The following is a 16,841-nucleotide window of genomic DNA, read 5'->3' as shown; positions in this document are numbered from 1 at the left end:
GGAAGGGAGAACACCAGAAAAGACGACGTGTATCATATTAGACATTTTTAGTTGTGGTCCCTCTGGGCATCCCAGAGGGAGCATTTGCTGGGTGGTTGGATATTAGACCTGGAACTCGTGAGTGAGAAATCAGCCGGAAGTAAGGGCATGCCCTTGGAAGTCCTCAGCCCTGGATGGTACCTGGAGGCATGAAAAGAGGATAGATCACCCAAGGGATTATAAAGAGTGAGAAGAGGGACAAGGACAGATCTCGGAGAGACTTCAGATATGTAAGGGACAAGCAAAGGAAGAGAACCAGCTGGAGAGGAGGCCGGAAAACCAGAGTATCATGTCCTGGAAAAAGGGAAAGAGAACGAAGGAGTAAGAAGTGGTCAAGTGGTACAAAATGCAAGCGTTCAAGTAAACTCAAGGCCATTGGAGTTATCGGCCCAGAGGGTGGCATTCCTCCTGTGGGAGTTCCAGGAGCGTGGGCGGCAGGGGCCAGGAGGTGAGGAAGCTTCTTTTCCAAGACTTTCTCTTACTCTGGAAAGGGGCGCAAATGTCTCCTGTTAGACCATGTATTGTGATTTTCGGTTTGAAATTATGGTCACCATGCTTCTGGGAAGCCTGTGACTCCAAAGAATTAAATGATTGATGGAGAGGAAGGGGCGTGTGGCGATTCAGGGGTGCTGTTTGCATTTAAGATTGTAAGAAGTAAAGTCTGAAAAAAATCTCCCGTGACTCTTAGATTTGTTTTAAGCTAGAAATTAATTTCCTGTGATGGGAAGGGAGAGGGAAGTATTTATCAATCACCTGTCATTTTGTAGTGCTCAGGAGTCTTATGTCTAATCTTCAGAGCAGCCTGTGAGGTGAAAGTATTAGACCTGATTGTAAAAAAGTAAGCCAGGCCTGGAGAGGTTAGTGTGCCTGATCACCCCGTGGCACATGTGAAGTCACTTTGTGGCTGCTGAAACTGTATTTTCTTCATCACACACAATGGGACTAGGACAGGAAGAATTCTTCCTCCTGAGAGAGCACATACGTGCCTGGAGTTCGTGAGGGGGAGAACGAGCCGCTTGAAACAGTTAATCTGTGATGCTCAAGCTGGAAGAGGGCAGACCGCCATTGGAGAAGGGATTGATAAAACACACAAATGAAACAAAGTCAGAACCAAAAAAGGCATTGTGCAAGTTTAAATTATGTGAATAATGATGTGCATTCGTTATTTTAATGTTTTTCAAGTGCACTTCATTTTGGATAATATACTCAGATAGCACACATGGTGAGGTGTAATTGAAACAACATGCAGGAGAAGGGGTGCGTTCAGAGAACAAATATCCAGCTGCGAGGAGGTTAGGAGTCAAAGCGGGTGAGCATATGCGCCCTCCCCGGGGATCTCATTAGTGCGGGAGGGATTGTAAATGTGGAGGCTAAATGAATCTCGCTGTTTGCAAAGACCCGCAGTAAATGAGACAATGACAAATCAATAGCAATTAGGCCTATAGGTTCTTATTGACCCAGATGTCTGAAACCAAATGTCCTGCTCCGAGATTCCTTGAGAGGCAAAGAAAAGATTTATAGACACGCGCTTCTTTAAAAAAAACAATCCCTTACTCTAAGTGCAGTGACGCTGGTCTGAAGCGGGTGCTGCTAGAATTAGGGCAGACTCTCGACTTCGGGCTAGAAAGGATGTTCTCATGGCTTTTGTTGTCAGTGTGGTTCCTGTTGGACCAGGAGCAGAGAGAGGTAGGAAATAGGAAACCAGGATGTGACCCTGTTCTACCCAGAAACGTGGTTCTGGCCCTGCCTTCCATGGAGCCCTTCTTAACGTTATCCTAAAATCAGGCTAAAACAGGGTTTGAAGGTGGGGCTGTCACAAATCATTTCTGACTTGGGATACGGATAGCATATGGCTTCAGCATGACACAGAGGAGGGTTTGAATTTGGACGTAGTCACGTGTCTTCGCCTCTTTGAGTATCTCCCTGAAAAGGGATGGTCACGGTGCCCGCTCGCCGGCTGTGGCTGAAGGCCTGGTGCACACTCTGGGAGAAGCAGCTGATGTTGCTGTGGTTGGGGAGCCTTGTCCCGCAGTGTCGTCCTAATGTGAGCTAAGGCAGAGATTCCTACAGATGGGAACGAGGGGTCACAGAAAGAAGCCAAGAGACGGCCTCTTAGGTAGACCCGCCCTCGCCTCCGCCACACACGTCACACACACACACTCACACGTACGCTCACTCGTGCACTTACATAGAGCTCTTTTACTTTTCTATAGTTTATATTTTGGAGTTCCATACAAAAAAACAATAAAATTTTTATGTAATAAAAGAGCTTGAAAACCACCGCTCTACTTGTTTGTTTCTTTAAACTTAGTTTAGAGAACTTTCGGGAAGTTGATGGATTCAGAGGGACACTCAGAGTGTGTCGAAAGACTAGAGCTAGAAATCGCTGAGCCGTACTCCTAAAACATTTTTTAAATATGAATAATAACTATTATCTTAAGTGTCTTAGATATTAACCTCCTGTGGACATTGATGTCCTATACTTTTTTCTGCCATCATTCAAGCCATGTTTTTAAGCTTTAAAGCTATCGTTCCAAAGACACCAGTGGGCAGTGGCGTGCGTGCCCACCTCTGGTATACCCACTTTCTTCTAGAATCATTGGCGCTGGACTTTGAGAAGGAAACACCTCTAAAGCAGGGAAGGGTAACCAACTTTAATGTTTGTCCCATGCAGTGCGATTTAACCCAGTGAGGTCGGTGGTGGTAGACCCATTTGATGCATGGGAAAGCAGAAGTTCAGAGAGGTGAAGTCACTGGCCCATGTTACCCAGCTAGGACAGACAGCACCAAGATCTGACCCCAGGACTGCCTTGATCACCAAGCCCATGACCTCTGTCCCCCTTTCAGCTGGACATGTACAGCTGGGGGAAGTGGTCTGACACCCTCATTCGACACGTGCAGAAACTGAGGCTTAAAAAGGAGAAAGGACTAATGCAATGTCCTTTGGTGGGTTTAGGCTGTGAATCAGGTCTCCTACTCCTGACCCTAACTGCGTTCACCCTTTTCTGTCACTTCCCTTGGAAACTCCTATCCTGAGTCCAGGAAGTTATGTTTGTCTCCACTGGTCACATCATTATTACTACAATTAGGAGTACCGATTCTTTAAAAATCCTTTACGAATGTACGGTATTGTATAGTTTACAAAATGCTGTATCTTCACATCCATGGTTTCCTTTGATCTTCACAATAACCCTGTGAGGTAAGCTGGACAGGGATTATGATATCTGTTTTTACAGATGCAAAGAAAGTCGTTCAGAAAGTGGTTACACACTTATGAGGGGGTAAAGAAACCCTACGAGGGGTTTCTGGACCTGGTCTTCTGATCCCAGCCCTTCCCACTTTCCACTGGGACATGCCACCTCGTCGTAGTAATAATACAGTGTGATTTGAGAGTATGCCGCTTTCTGTGGCTTTGGGGGAGTTTCTTTGCTGAAGCTTTTGGGACCCTGCTTACTTTCTGGATTTGATATGGAAATACAAATGGTTTCTTTCTGCAAAACAATTTGCTCCCTAGCCCTACCCCCCTTTTAAAAACAGAATCTACTTCTCTTCCAGATGCCAGAGTGTATATGCATATTTGAACAGTCACCTGGATCTGATTAAGAAGGCGCAGCCTGTGGGTTTCCTCACTGTTGATTTACATGTTTGGCCAGATTTCCATGGCAACCGGTCTCCCCTAGCAGATCTGACACTAAAGGGCATGGTAAGTAACAGCCAGTCCTTGCACGAAGAAGGCAGACCAAATGACTGCACAGCTTGGGAGAAGCCAAGTGAGGGGAGGGAAAGAGGAAAAATAAACAAAACCGGCCAGCAGCCCCCAGCTTCTTGCACGTGCATTGCCGTCTGAAGGCTGCTGCTGCTGCCTGCGATGACCTGCTGAAAGTTCTCGTTGTCTCTCAGCCGGTCTTGAGAGCCTAAAAAGCAGTATTTCGTACATTTAGCTCCTGCAGCCTCTTTGTCCCCTGTAGTGGCTGGAAGTCGTGAGCTCCTGCCTGTGTAATTCTTGTATTTACATCAGTTCGTAGAGGCATGTTTTCCACCTCCATTCCCAGGCCACCTGGTAAATAAGTGGTAAATATTACCTCTTATGGTCTTGCTTCCCACAGCCACGCATCTGTCTAGGCTCTGAATCAGGGCTCTTCAGAGTACCTACTAACATTATTAGGGTTTCAGATTAAACTTCGGTAAAAGTAAAATACAATTAAGAACTTAGGTTGGTGGATAAATTCAGCTCTTAATGACCTTTAGAGTCACTTCCAGTGCAGCGATTTTGGGACCTCAGGAGGGCCAGGGTGAACTTGGTAGGGGAGCCGCCCACCACCTAAGCTAAGGGAGTGGAGACACGGCGTCCTGGTGGCCAACTGAGACTGGCGGCTGAGAGCAATACAGCCACAAGACTCATGTTTGAGGATGGACGGAGCATGAGAAAGCTAAAGAAAAAAGCTAAGCCTCAGTTCCAAGGGACTACAAATAAGAAAATAAACCACGATTTCAGAATCCAGGAAGGTGTCAAGAAGTTGAGAAGCAGAGTGTGAGGCAAATTAAGGCAGGAAATTCAGAATGGAGGCTGCGAGCTGTGTACGATCTATGCACTGCGTGACAGTGGGGCAGGCCTGCTGGCTTGAAGGGCTTCAAGACTCAAAATTCTAGGGTTTGTGGTTAATTTTATTGAGGTTGTTTTAAATATTTGTATGATGCCAACAGGAAAACCTGATCTTTATTTTCATTACCTAGTGGATACAATCAGCTTCGCCTGATAAAAAGGAGTCATGGTGAGAGAAAAGAAAATTGGACAAAGCAAAAGTTCTATCTGTCTGGAGTCCATGAAGCACACCCATACAGCAAATAATAAGCTCAGCCTCCCTTTTTGGCCTGTGGAAGCAGAAGAAGATTGTCCAGAGAGGGCTGTGTGGCCACAGATGGCAACTAGAAAGCAGTACATTCAGATAACTGTCTCTCTGGGTGCAAACAGAGGTTTGGGGAAGAACACTTTTCATATGAGTGCAAAAGTGAGTGTCTTAATTAGAGACAAATATATGAAGTCAAATATAGTAAACACTGAAAATGTTAAAGAAGTTAAGAAGCCTGGCCAGTTCATAAAATGACCCGGAACAAAGCAGGGTTGTATAGTATAATGTTGGTGGCTCTGGAGGCCTTCCCTTGGGTCCCTCCCTTGCCAACATCTGTGGTACCCAGCTTCAGCACCCAGCGTGGCAGGTGCCGTGGCTCCCAGTGACTTTTGTCTGTTTTTTAAAACCAAACCTGACACCCAGAGACTCAAGAATTTCCATCAGAGGATATTCTAGTAAAGGTAACCCACACGCAGAATGTAATTCCAAAGGAGTCAGTGAAATGTTTTGAAGAATGCCTGACTCATTAGAATAAGTACATACTCGCCAAAGGAGACTTCTTGCCTGGGGACATATGCTCCATTGTATTGAAAATTCTAGTAAGTTTACTTTTTTAAAAAGCTTTATTGTTTTACAAACACACCTCATATATTGCCTGATATTTCTTAGCAGCAATTTCCCTTCATGACCGTCCTTGTGTTGGCTTCTGTCAGAATAGCTGTCCCTCCGTGAATTTGTGGCACACCGCTGGAAGGAAAAGGTGACCTAGATAAGACAGAAGGAAGGAAACTCTGGGCTAAAATTTTCCCCCCAAATCTTTTTCTCTCAATCCAGTTTTGGGTGACATCAAAATAATCACCCTGAAACCTGTCTGTTGCCACATTACCCTTTTGCAGCACCTGCCGTGACTGCTGTCTCCAGCACACGGGGAGTGCATGCCTCTCCGGTCCCTCCTGCATGCCAGGCCTTGCTGCCGGTGCCGGCAGGGCCACCAGCTCTTACACTCCTGGAGCATGTTTCAAGGGAGGGGACGGAAGTGCTGGATAAAGTGCTAAGTTTAAAAAGTACCTAGCATGGAGGATGATGAGGGTGCTCCCAGCAGGGCACGACCCACATGTGACTGCTTCTTTGGGCTCCTGAAACAGCGCTCTGGGCACATGCGGAGTGCTTGATGTGTACTTAGTGATAATTCATAATCAACAAGGGGATAATAAAGAGGTCATCTGTTGTTAGAAAAAGTATACAGCTGATGCTAAACGGATTAGATTGCTAGTGACTCTTACTATCCATTTGATAAGTATTTACTGCCAGCATTAATGTCCAGGTACATTAAGCTAAGAAGTTCCTATTTTACCATAATTATGAGTACATTTTTCATCAATTAATAATGTTAACAAATTCAGGCCACTATAGTTGGTGGGGGATATGAGTGACTAGACACAATTCCAGGCTTCAGGAATATTACTGTCTTTGGAGACAGATAGAATGTATAAACAGACAGTGGGGATACAGGGTCAAGCTCCAGGTGCCGCTCGCTGTCCCGGGCTCCTCGATGCATGGACGATGATTGCACAGCCAGTCTCAGTGGCCAGGAGAGGCTTCAGGTAGGAGGTGACATTGACACTGTGTGAGGCAGGGAAGGGGTTTTGGGGCCGGGGAGATCCCAGTGTGTGCAGAGTTCTAGAGCGGAGGAGGTAATTATTGTACCTTTGTGAGAGAGAGAGAGAGAGTGTGTGTGTGTGTACATAGTCATTACACAGTGTGAGCCCTGTACCGGAGACATCTGTGCGAGCTGAAGAAGGTGCTCAATAAATGTCTGACTTTGAATTTTTTTTAGGGGTCATTTAAGTGGCAAGTTCTCATGCAGCCTTTCTCTGCTTCACTTGAAAATACCTATGAAGATGCAAAAAAAGCATAAACTGATGCTAATTTTGACAATTAAGATGACATTCAACAAGGAAAAATAGGACTGACATTCTCAGAGAGAATCTGGGAAGATTTTCCAGAATCTAAAAGACTAAATGTAATTGGTTTGATAAACATAATATTGACACATGAACAGAGTAAGCTGCCAGCCTTGCACGAGTTTGGACGTCTCCGCTCTCCGCTCCCTAGCTGAAAAATGCAAGGTCCCTTTCAGTCTGAAAACAGAGCAGTCATCCCTCTGCTGCTGACAGTTAGGGTTTTGTTTTGCTTTCTTTTGTTTTTTAGAAGCAGCCAGTGAGTTTAATTTCCCAGAACTCCTCCACAACCCAGACCTCATCTTCCCTTTCAGTTCAATCCATTAGAAAACCGCCAAGCGAAGGAGCCAACTGGGCAGGAAGTCTGACTGAGGAGGAAAGGGGATACCCTGCATGCTAAGGATCCTGAGTAAAACTCTGTAAAAGGGCCGGAGATAGGAAGAGCCTGCAAATGTGGAAGGCGGCTATAGTTTTGCAGTCTGCTGTCTGTCCTAGGGTTGTGAAGCCGGGCCGTGGTGGTCTGCCTCAGGACCACAAAGCTGTCCAAAATAGAGCCCTCAGCTCTGGGATTGGCAGCTACTGTAGATCTGAAGAGGCAAATCCAAGTTACCATGAGGGGGGCGAGAGTAAGTCGTGTGTACCCTGTGCTGGGAATCCCTGAACATGTATGGCTCTCTAGTTAAAGTGAGCAAAACAATGATAATAAAGTCAGTCCGCTAGGAAAAACATGCTGCATACAAAGAAAAAGGAATATTTTCAGCATTTAGGGAAAGGCCTCTTAAAAAGTTGTTTACTACTAAAACCAAAAGAAACGATTAAAAACTCCTTGCCATATTCAATAGGTTGCTTTTTAGGGACACATCTCTACAAAATAGGGCAGAAACAGGAAAAAATGAGTTCCGATGAAAAGGCAATGAAATGAGAAGAAAAAGGAAATGATAAAGACAACTAAAAATCCAATAGCAGGGTTAAAATCTGCATGAAAGGCAATAAGAAACAATTTTTACTAAAGAACAGAACATCAGAGCTATCATAAGACATAGCATATATTTTAAATTTATTAGAAAAACATTTTGAGGGTAGGGGCTATGGTTTATTTGCTTTTTTAGTTTCAACAGTGCTTGGGTCAGAGCCGGGCACTGAGTAATTGCCTTACGGTTCAGTAATTATTTCAGTCTTCATTTGTCAACAGAGGAACAGACGGTGACCTGCCCAAGGTCACGATGCCGAGAGATGCGGGCGCTTAGCTGACCCATGAATCCCGACTTTCAGGATGCATACCCCACGAGGCTGCTTGCCTCGTTACTCGGGACTTCATAAAATGCACTCAGGACTGTAGAGCAGGAGTCCCGGCAGCTCCATCCTGCGTGGGGTGATGCTGACCTGGCAGCCTCGGCCTCGCTACCCTGTTCTGACCACCAGGCTTCTCACCTGCTGGCCGTTTTCACTTTTACACTGGTCTTTGGATTTGAGTTCTGACGCCATCTCTCCTCAGTGCTGGTTCTAGCTTCCTTCCCGGCCTCACTGACTCAGATTTCAAAAGTCATCACCACTCCTGCTTTGACCTGGCTCCAAACCCTTCCACTCCAGGTGCCTACCCTTGTCATCAGGAACAGGGCGTAACCAGGAATCCTTCCCTTATGCCTGATAAAATCATTTTCTTTTGTTCTGGAAACAGTTGGCTCCCTGCCGTGTGATTGGCTGCCTCACTACTCCTTTGGTGATGCACATTGATCTAGAGTACTGGGTAGAAAGAGGTGGAGCTTAGGGGGTGGGCACCTCACTAGTCGACCTGGACCAAGCAGCCTCCTATGTGAATGTTTCTCCTCCCGACTTGGTAAGTGAGGCACAGAGAGGTAAGGGCTGCATACGTGATATTTAAAAGAAGCAGAAGCTTGGGGAATAGCAGTATCAAAACGTTTAATGCTGGTAATTCTAGGTTCTTTAAAAACAAAGCAGAATGCTTACTTTTAAAGTAAAGAAACATGACATGGTGGCACAAAGATGGATGAAACTACATACCATCAGGAGTGGTTGCATGTTTTAGATTCTTGTGTGTGATTGTTTTTATTTTGAGTGGTTGGTTGGATAGTTTTTACCGCTGTCAAACAGTAAACAGAGCCCAGGTTTTGAAGTCAGACTTGTGTTTGCCTCTTGGCTTAGAAATGTACCAGTTATGTGACCTTTGAGGTTGGCTCTGTGAGGTCAACGTGCTCATCAGGAAGCAGGGACGCCACAGGCTTCCTTGCAGGTCACTGTCAGAATCAAATGGGGAGACTGTCACATAGTGGACAGACGACAAGAGCAAATGCTTTTGAGTCTGTAGCTCCTGCTTAGTGGCCCTTATTTGCATGTTTACAAGATGGCCAACCAGATTCTAAGTGCGGCCTTTGAATCCTGGACAGCCAGTATGAGCCATCCACCTTAGGCCCGGGACTGACTGGACTTAGTCACCAGCCATGAACAACCAGCTAGAGAAGCTGAACAGTCATGAGGTCCATCACGGGAACCCGGTTTCATACAGGGTAGAGACTAGTCTTGTCCCTGTTTAAGTCCTTGGCCCTCAGTTTCCTCATCAGCACAACAGGAAACTCAAACTTGGTCTACCTTACAACACAGCTCGTGCTGTAGGAATTTTGAAAGCCTTGTGTGTATGACCAGTTTCTGTTCTCAAATTGACATGACCTCTTTGTTTTGGTGAGGTTTTTAAACTCTTTTCCTGAAATACCCACTCAAAGAAGTGAATTACCTCAGAGACAGATCAGGCTGTGAGGACGCACCATGTTCACTATCAGCTGAATCATGTTTTCTCTGCTTCATTTTGCAAGGACAGTACTACCTGGGATGGAAAGTCATTGTTTGCTTCTTGAAGAACTGTGATCTCTTTCATAAGGCCATGTGCTGCTCTAACTGCTGGGGGGCCGAGCGCTGCTGTAGCAGCCCCTTCAGAGCGAGCACAGGGCTGGCGGGGCGCTCAGGAGACAGGCATTAGAGGTCCTCAGCCAGTTCCCAGAGGACTGGACCCCGGCTAGGGATGGGCATCGCTAAACAGAGTGAGCTGTGGATGAAGACAACAACTCCAATGAGGATTTGCAAGAGCTCGGGAGAAGCCAGAGATTGTATCCCTGTGGCTTCCTCTGGTGGGAAGATGGATGATGGAGCTGGAAGCCCCTCAGCTAATTAAAGCACCTTTTGAAAGATATTTTATAAGCCTTGGAAACACGTTCCTCTTTGACATGAGTTTGTTGATGTTTTTGTTATGATTTAATGCTGTTTTATTTAGCCTTTTTTTTTTTTAGGTAAGAACAATTGGCCCTGAGCTAGTATCTGTTGCCAAGCTTCCTCTTTTTTGCTTGAGGAAGATTGTCACTGAGCTAACATCTGTGCCAATCTTCCTCTATTTTTCATGTGGGACACCACCACAGCATGGCTCGATGAGAAGTGTGTCAGTCTGCACCCAGGATCTGAACCTGCAAACCCCAGGCCACCAAAGTGGAGCATGCGAACTTAACCACCATGCCACCGGGCCAGCCCCTATTTAGTTACTTTTTGCATATTGTTTTTGCCTGTGAAAAATTGAATCCTATAACAGAGCTTAATATCCTCAGTATCATTTAATGGGTTTTCTGTTAATGTGTTTTCTTATTGAAGCAACTAATTCACCAGCTGGTATTGTGATTTATAGTAGGTACCATTTTTTCAGGGACCATGATGTGCCAGGCTCCGTGGTAGATGGCTCTACATGCATCGTCACTGACTCTCACAATAACCCTGCAGGACAATGTTGTTGCCTCGTTTAAAAGAATGGAGAAACTGAGGCTCAGAGTACTCATTACCCAGTAATTACCATAAGTACTCTACCCCGAGGAGAAAAGACCAAAAGTGGTATTAGAACCTGGTCAGTTCAAACGGAAGTCACTGACATTCTTTGGTAGGAAAAAAAATTTAATAAAAAACTAGATTTTTGTATTTTTCGCACTTCTGCTCTGTTTTTAATGTGTCTCTAATATTTCTCCCTCATTTAGTGATTTTTTAAAAATTATATTACAGAATCAGACTTTTCTTTCTTAGTGCTTTTTGTCTTCCCTACATACACCAAACAATATGTAAAACTGGAGTGGGAAGTAGATGCTGGACAGGAGCCCTCCCCAAGGTAGAGTATAAGGATGAGAGACTGAGTGAGTCAGGTGGAAATCTGCCAGGAAGACCCAAGAGATCAATAATGGGAAGGAACTAAGGCCAGAGAACCAAGGATGCGACCCAGGTTGACATGCAAACCCAGGACGGTGTTAGACGACAGCGAGTGAGGGCCAGGACAGCTAACTGGAACAGCTTTGGGATAGCGTGCGAGAGCATATTAAAATGACGTGGGTCTGGAGCACCAAGAGTGTGTGTGAAGCGCCTGGTACATCTGGCAAACAGCAAATGGACTAGCGTTGTGTGCTGCAGAGTTCACCAATAGAATGAGGTTGTGAGAGAGAATGTCAGTCCGTCATCCCCTCGTCTTGTGTGTATTAGTTGTGTTTTGCTGCTGTAATAAGTTAACCACAAACTTAGAGGCTTGAGTTTATTACCCCCAGTTCTGAGGTCTGAAGCCCAGGCTGACTCAGCTGGTCTCTCTGCTTCTCTTTTCACGAGGCCAGAACCAAGGACTCTTCTCTAGAGGCTCTGGGAATAAGCTGCTACCAGACTCCTTCAAGTTGTTGGCCAAATTCAGCTGCGCGCAGTGGAAGGGCTGAGGCCCCTGTTTCCTGGCTATCTGTCAGCCAGGGGTCTTCAGCTTCTACAGCCACCTGCATTTCTTGGCTCCTCGCCCCCTTGCTCCATCTTCAATGCCAGCAATAGTGGATCAAGTACCCCTCCTGCTTTGAATCTCTTTTATTGCCACTTCTGCCTCATCTCTCCTGCCTTCCTCTTCCTGTATCTCCTGACTGACTCTTCTGCCTTCCTCTTCTGCTTTCAAGAGATCATATGATTACATTGGGCTCAACTGGGTAATCCAGGATAATCTCCCTATTTTAAGGTGAGCTGGCTAGTAAATTGTTCCATCTGCAAAATCCCTCTGCAGCAGTGCCTAGATTCGGGTTTGAGTGATTCTGGAGGGGTGGGAATCTTGGGGGGGGCATCTTTGGAATTCTGCCTATCACATTCTGTTAATACGTTTATATGCACCCAGATCTGGGTGAGTTTTAGGCAATGCCAATTATCAGCCTCGATGCCTGATACTTACTGAAACCTCTGACTATTGTTGGGGACATTTGTCCCTCTTTCTCTTCCAGGCTACTGATTATCTCAGACCTGTCCTCCAATCTCTGTCCTCTCTCCAGAGGTTCTCTCTCTGGCCTTCCTCATTTTCTTGCTGTCTGTCCGTCAGCTCTGCCTTCATTATTCAACTGAGTGGAGCATTTTTTTGCTGCTTTGTCTTCTGAAAAGCTTTCAGCCGATTCCCCTGAGCCTTGGACACCACATGAAGCTCTGATGACTCTCTAGGAAGCTCTAGGAAATCTCAGGACTGGGAATCCTGTTTTCATGTCTTTTGTAATCTTAAGAGACCCCTTGAGACTATTTCTTGCCCTTTTTTCCTTACCAACATATGTAATAACTTCAATTCCTTTAACAACTAGGAAGGAAAAAACTCAGCTAACTAAATTAGTAATAGATTTGTTCATAATCTCAACTATTTTAGGCCCTGTGAACCTGTAATTCACAATCCCCAGGTTTAGGACAATCATTCCCACAATTTATTGTGCATTAGGACCTTGCTGAAAATACATCTTGCTGGGCCCACACCAAAGGGTCGAGAAATCTGGAGTCAGATGCCAGGAAATCTGCATTCAACTAGGATCCCAGGAAAGAGTTGAGACGTGTCCAGATTCACACAGCTACTAAGTGGCAGAAGGACTTAAGCTGAAGTCCAGGTCGCAGACTGTCAGTCTTTCCTAGTCACAGAGTGTGTGGAAGTGTGCAGGTTGATAAAGACTAAGGCTTCTCCAAGGACTCCTTGCCAGTGAGTCCCCCACTGTGCTATCCCTGGGCACTCATCAGGGACACACTGCTTCTCCACACTCTAAGATATCCATGCCTTCAACACTATGACCCTGATGTTGGTGGTCAATGTACCGTCTGCCCTACCTTCCCTTTCCTGTACATCCACTAGTCTTCAGTGCCCCCATTATACCCTGGTGGTACCTAGAGCAAGCTGAAGGAGATCCTGTATTGCTGTATCTCAATTAATGAATGAGATTGAACCCTTTATTCAATTCAAGAGAAAGAGAATGAACATTGATCAAGTGAGACCTGCGCACACATGGTTGGCTCTCGAGGAGCTAGAGGAGTGTCTAGCTCCTGTTGACTCGGTACAGCATGCTGAAAAGTAAGACACTTTGCAGATGATGTATCATTTAACCTTCACACAAATGCTTTGAGAATTATCATTCCTATTTTACAAATGAAAGACATTGAGGCTCAGAGAGGTTAGAAAACTCACACTGTCATGCAGCCAGTTAGGGAGAATGTCCAGGTTTAAACCAGGTATCTTACTCCAAAGCTCACCTACACTTCTCTTCCAAGCTCAAAAATGCCAACATTTACATAAACATTCTATAACACTATCTAGGATGTTGAAATTATCAATTGCAGTTCACATCTCTTTGGCCACCATATGCAGCTTTCACACGTCTCTAAATATTAATTCTAAGTGCTTTCTCTTATAGTTTTCCTCATTACACAATAGTCAAAATAAATAAAATGTGCTTACCATTGCGAGTCTCCCATGGGACTTCCCCGCACATTTCACTCTCTTGCCCAAACATTCAAAATAGGCACATGCACTTCTGTAAACACACTCCTTCCACTTATGTTTCTTTCCCACTTCCTCTTATTAATGGAGCCATTCAGCCTTCAGCCAGAGGTATCGGCTCATCTGGCCTATCCCAGCTTTCTCACTGTTTACCAAGCCACACCTCCCCCAGGATATCCCTGGCGCTCCCAGGGCACTGCAGCCACCTCCCTACTGCGAGCTCTCTGAGGGCCCTCCGTAGCTTCCTGAATGATTTCCATGCAGGCACTCCTTAGAATGGTCCATTTTGGGCTGACTGTCATTTGTCTTTTGCCGAGGCAGGGCTGAGGTGCCTGGTATTTGAGAGAGAATCAAAGGGACATCCTCATGCTCTTCCTTTCTAGTCTCTCTATCCGCACATCAGGTGAGATGTCAAGGAAGCAAGGACCCCAGATCATAGTAACTTCACACTTTAGAGAGAAATGTCTTTCATTGGGTCACATTTCAACTCTGTGGTCCTGGTGTTAGTGGTGAGGGAATGTTGGAAATGGCTATGGGTGAGCTGTGCTTTGCTGTTCCCTTTTAATAACTGAGTACGTTCCATAGAGTGATCCATGTAGTAAATCCCTTCTAGATTTCTTCTCAGGAATAATTTTCTCTCTCTTGAAGAATGAGTATGTTTTATTTGTCAGAAAAAAAAAAAGCTATGTCACTCATCGTGTCCCTTTTTGCCATCACTACCAGCAAGCTCAAGAGCTAAATTTCATGCTCGTTTACTTTATCTCATCCTCAGTTTCTGTAACTATCTTCTCTTTTCTCACCTATGATTTCTGAGTTCTGGAGGCACCAGAAATTTAGAGAAGTGTCCATGATATCTTTTTGCTTGAATATGAATACTTTTGGGAAGTTCTTATGAACATTTGCTGGGATTAAGGAAGCTAAATCTGGTGATATCACACAGCTTCTCCCTTCCGGGGTCTTCCTGACTGAGAAGCATATCAGAACCAGTTACATTGTCAATGTTATTACGCAGAGCACTGGGCTTGCTAATAAATGAATAGGAGAATGCATCTTATATACAAAGTCGAAATCCTCCCCCACCCCCAATCACAGTTTATCCAGAGCCAGTCTTCAGGATCCACCTATGGGATGTGGGTCTGCCAGACAGATACATACCCAGCCACACAGAGCATCGTAGCCTCATTCCCATCTAATCGATGACCAGGAAGAGGAAGCCAGAGGTAGCCTGCCTCCTGGACTGGCTCTGGAAGAGAGCCCTGAGCCATAGTCCAGTCAGCTTCCCCAAGAGATCAGCTGCAATGATGCTGTTGAGGCCAGGCTGGTACAGAAGAGAGAGAGCCCATTCATGACTAGTGACCTTTACCACGGACCACCACATGGCACGGTGCTGGTTGCTCACATAAGATATTCGGCTGAGGGTGCCATATGACAGGGCTGAAATCCTATTCACTCTGCTCCTTTTTGTGGTTCATTCTTCCAGATGGGGTGCCTTTTGCATTTAGTCCGCCTGCAGGGAGCACCTTTTTCTAATGCACACAAAGTCACCCTATGAGCTACAGGAACACTCCTGCTACCCCAATCTCATATAAGCCACTCTTCTGATGAGGAAGGGTAAGTGTGGAGGTTGGGGACAGTGCTTGGGAGCATGAAGTGAGCAACTGAAAGTGATAACCCAGTGTTCTCTCTTGGAACGTGGAGGAAATGTCTCCTCCCTTTATAAATACATGAGGAGCCAAGGTGGTAAATTTTGTCTGCCTATAATTGTATAATCTGGCAGAGAAGACAAGGTGTTAGGAAGAAGGTAGTGTACAAAGGGAAAAAGGAGCATTGAATTGTCACCAATTCACCCAGTCAACAAGTGTTAACTTAGTGCTTGGCACAGTGCTAGGCATTGGAGATACTGTGGTGAACAACACAATTCTGTCAAAACACCTAGTTCTGGTTCCACTCTCTGTGTTCCCTGAGGCACAGTGTGAAGTGAACTTCTATAACGTCAGCGTTGTCCGTGCTCTGTCCTAGTTCCGGCATTCAAACTATATGTTAGGTCTCGGGGGAACTTTCTGAGGGATGTTTCTTCACAGAGTTATTGGCTTGCAAAGATGCAGCCCCAGAGTTCCTCTCCAAACCTTCCATGCTCCTGTGTGTGAAAATCATAGCCGTTGTTCTCACCTACTTGCCTAATTATTTGCCAAGAAAAACTATGAGCAGGTGGCTCTACTGAATTCAGGAATCTCCCCATCACAGACTCAGATGAGTGACCAGGATGCTCAATGAGGAAGGCAAGTGCAGACACAGGAGGACTGAGCAGGGCGAGCCCAGGAAGAAGCGTGTAAGACGGCAAAGACACTTCTGCTCTGAAATGAGGGCAATGCGGGAGAATGTTTAATGCAAATTTGCATTGAGAATAGTCATTAGCTCCACTGTGGAGAGGAGCATCATTAGAAACAGAGATTTGCTCAGGGGCTATTTCTGCAATCAGGAAGGACATATGGTGACCTGGATTAAGGACGTGAGAGACAGTGAGGATGGATTCAAGGAAGATTTGGGAGATAATGTCCCAGACTTGGAGACTGGTTAGATATGGGAAGGGAGGGAAGTGTCGGGGAAGAGTGCTCCTAGGTTTCTGGTTTGGGCAATGGAATGGAGTCTGTGCCCTGCAACAGGCCAGCGCTGGCCCCTTAGTCATCAGGGGTGGAACCTGGAAAGAGTAATAAATGGAGCTGAGAGATGAAGGAAAGGGGTCTGGGGAGACCTCAGCTCCCCTATTTAATACAGGGTGCATGTTGCCACCTCATTGAACTCAAGACCATGTTCACTGTAGATCCTGAGAAAATGTATGTTATGGTAATTAATTTTGTAATGTGAAAATATAAAGCGACCTCTGGTCTTGATGCCCACAAGCTTCAGATTAGGCTTGAAGAAACCAGCATTTCTTCACACTCTAGAAATGCCTCCAGAGAACACCTTAATGAATGGGAGATGTGAGAGAAGGAATGTGATTCAAGCTATCTTGGAGGCATCAAAAGCCAGCCTCTTGTTCAGCTCTGCAATCTCTCAGAGTTTGACACACTCCATATAAGCATGTGGTTCCGATTGACTTTAATGGGATTCCCTTGCAAATTACAGATTCTAAATTATCCTCTAGTAGGTATAACATTTTTAGGAGACATATTATTTTACCCTGAATACACC

At 45.4% G+C, this 16,841-nt stretch overlaps 1 protein-coding gene and 1 long non-coding RNA gene across 37 annotated transcripts in view; one reads left to right on the top strand and one right to left on the bottom strand.

Annotated features, from left to right (window-relative positions):
- FGGY (FGGY carbohydrate kinase domain containing) overlaps positions 1-16,841 on the top strand; it is a 377,677-nt gene that overhangs the window by 276,601 nt on the left and 84,235 nt on the right. For all 36 annotated transcript variants that reach the window (XM_070591700.1, XM_070591756.1, XM_070591722.1 and 33 more), the window contains one exon: positions 3,595-3,742. In XM_070591700.1, the coding sequence (XP_070447801.1) occupies positions 3,595-3,742 (148 nt within the window). The remainder of the gene's footprint in view (positions 1-3,594; positions 3,743-16,841) is intronic.
- LOC103563306 (uncharacterized) lies at positions 2,219-13,866 on the bottom strand. The gene is made up of 3 exons (XR_547861.2): positions 13,608-13,866; positions 5,533-5,636; positions 2,219-4,096 (listed from the first exon to the last, which is right to left on the bottom strand). It is a non-coding gene; the product is annotated as an uncharacterized lncRNA (long non-coding RNA).

Source organism: Equus przewalskii, chromosome 2, assembly GCF_037783145.1.
Source record: "Equus przewalskii isolate Varuska chromosome 2, EquPr2, whole genome shotgun sequence".
Taxonomy (NCBI): domain Eukaryota; kingdom Metazoa; phylum Chordata; class Mammalia; order Perissodactyla; family Equidae; genus Equus; species Equus przewalskii.
Note: the sequence above shows the minus strand (reverse complement) of the source record. Positions and strands in the feature narration are given on the sequence as shown.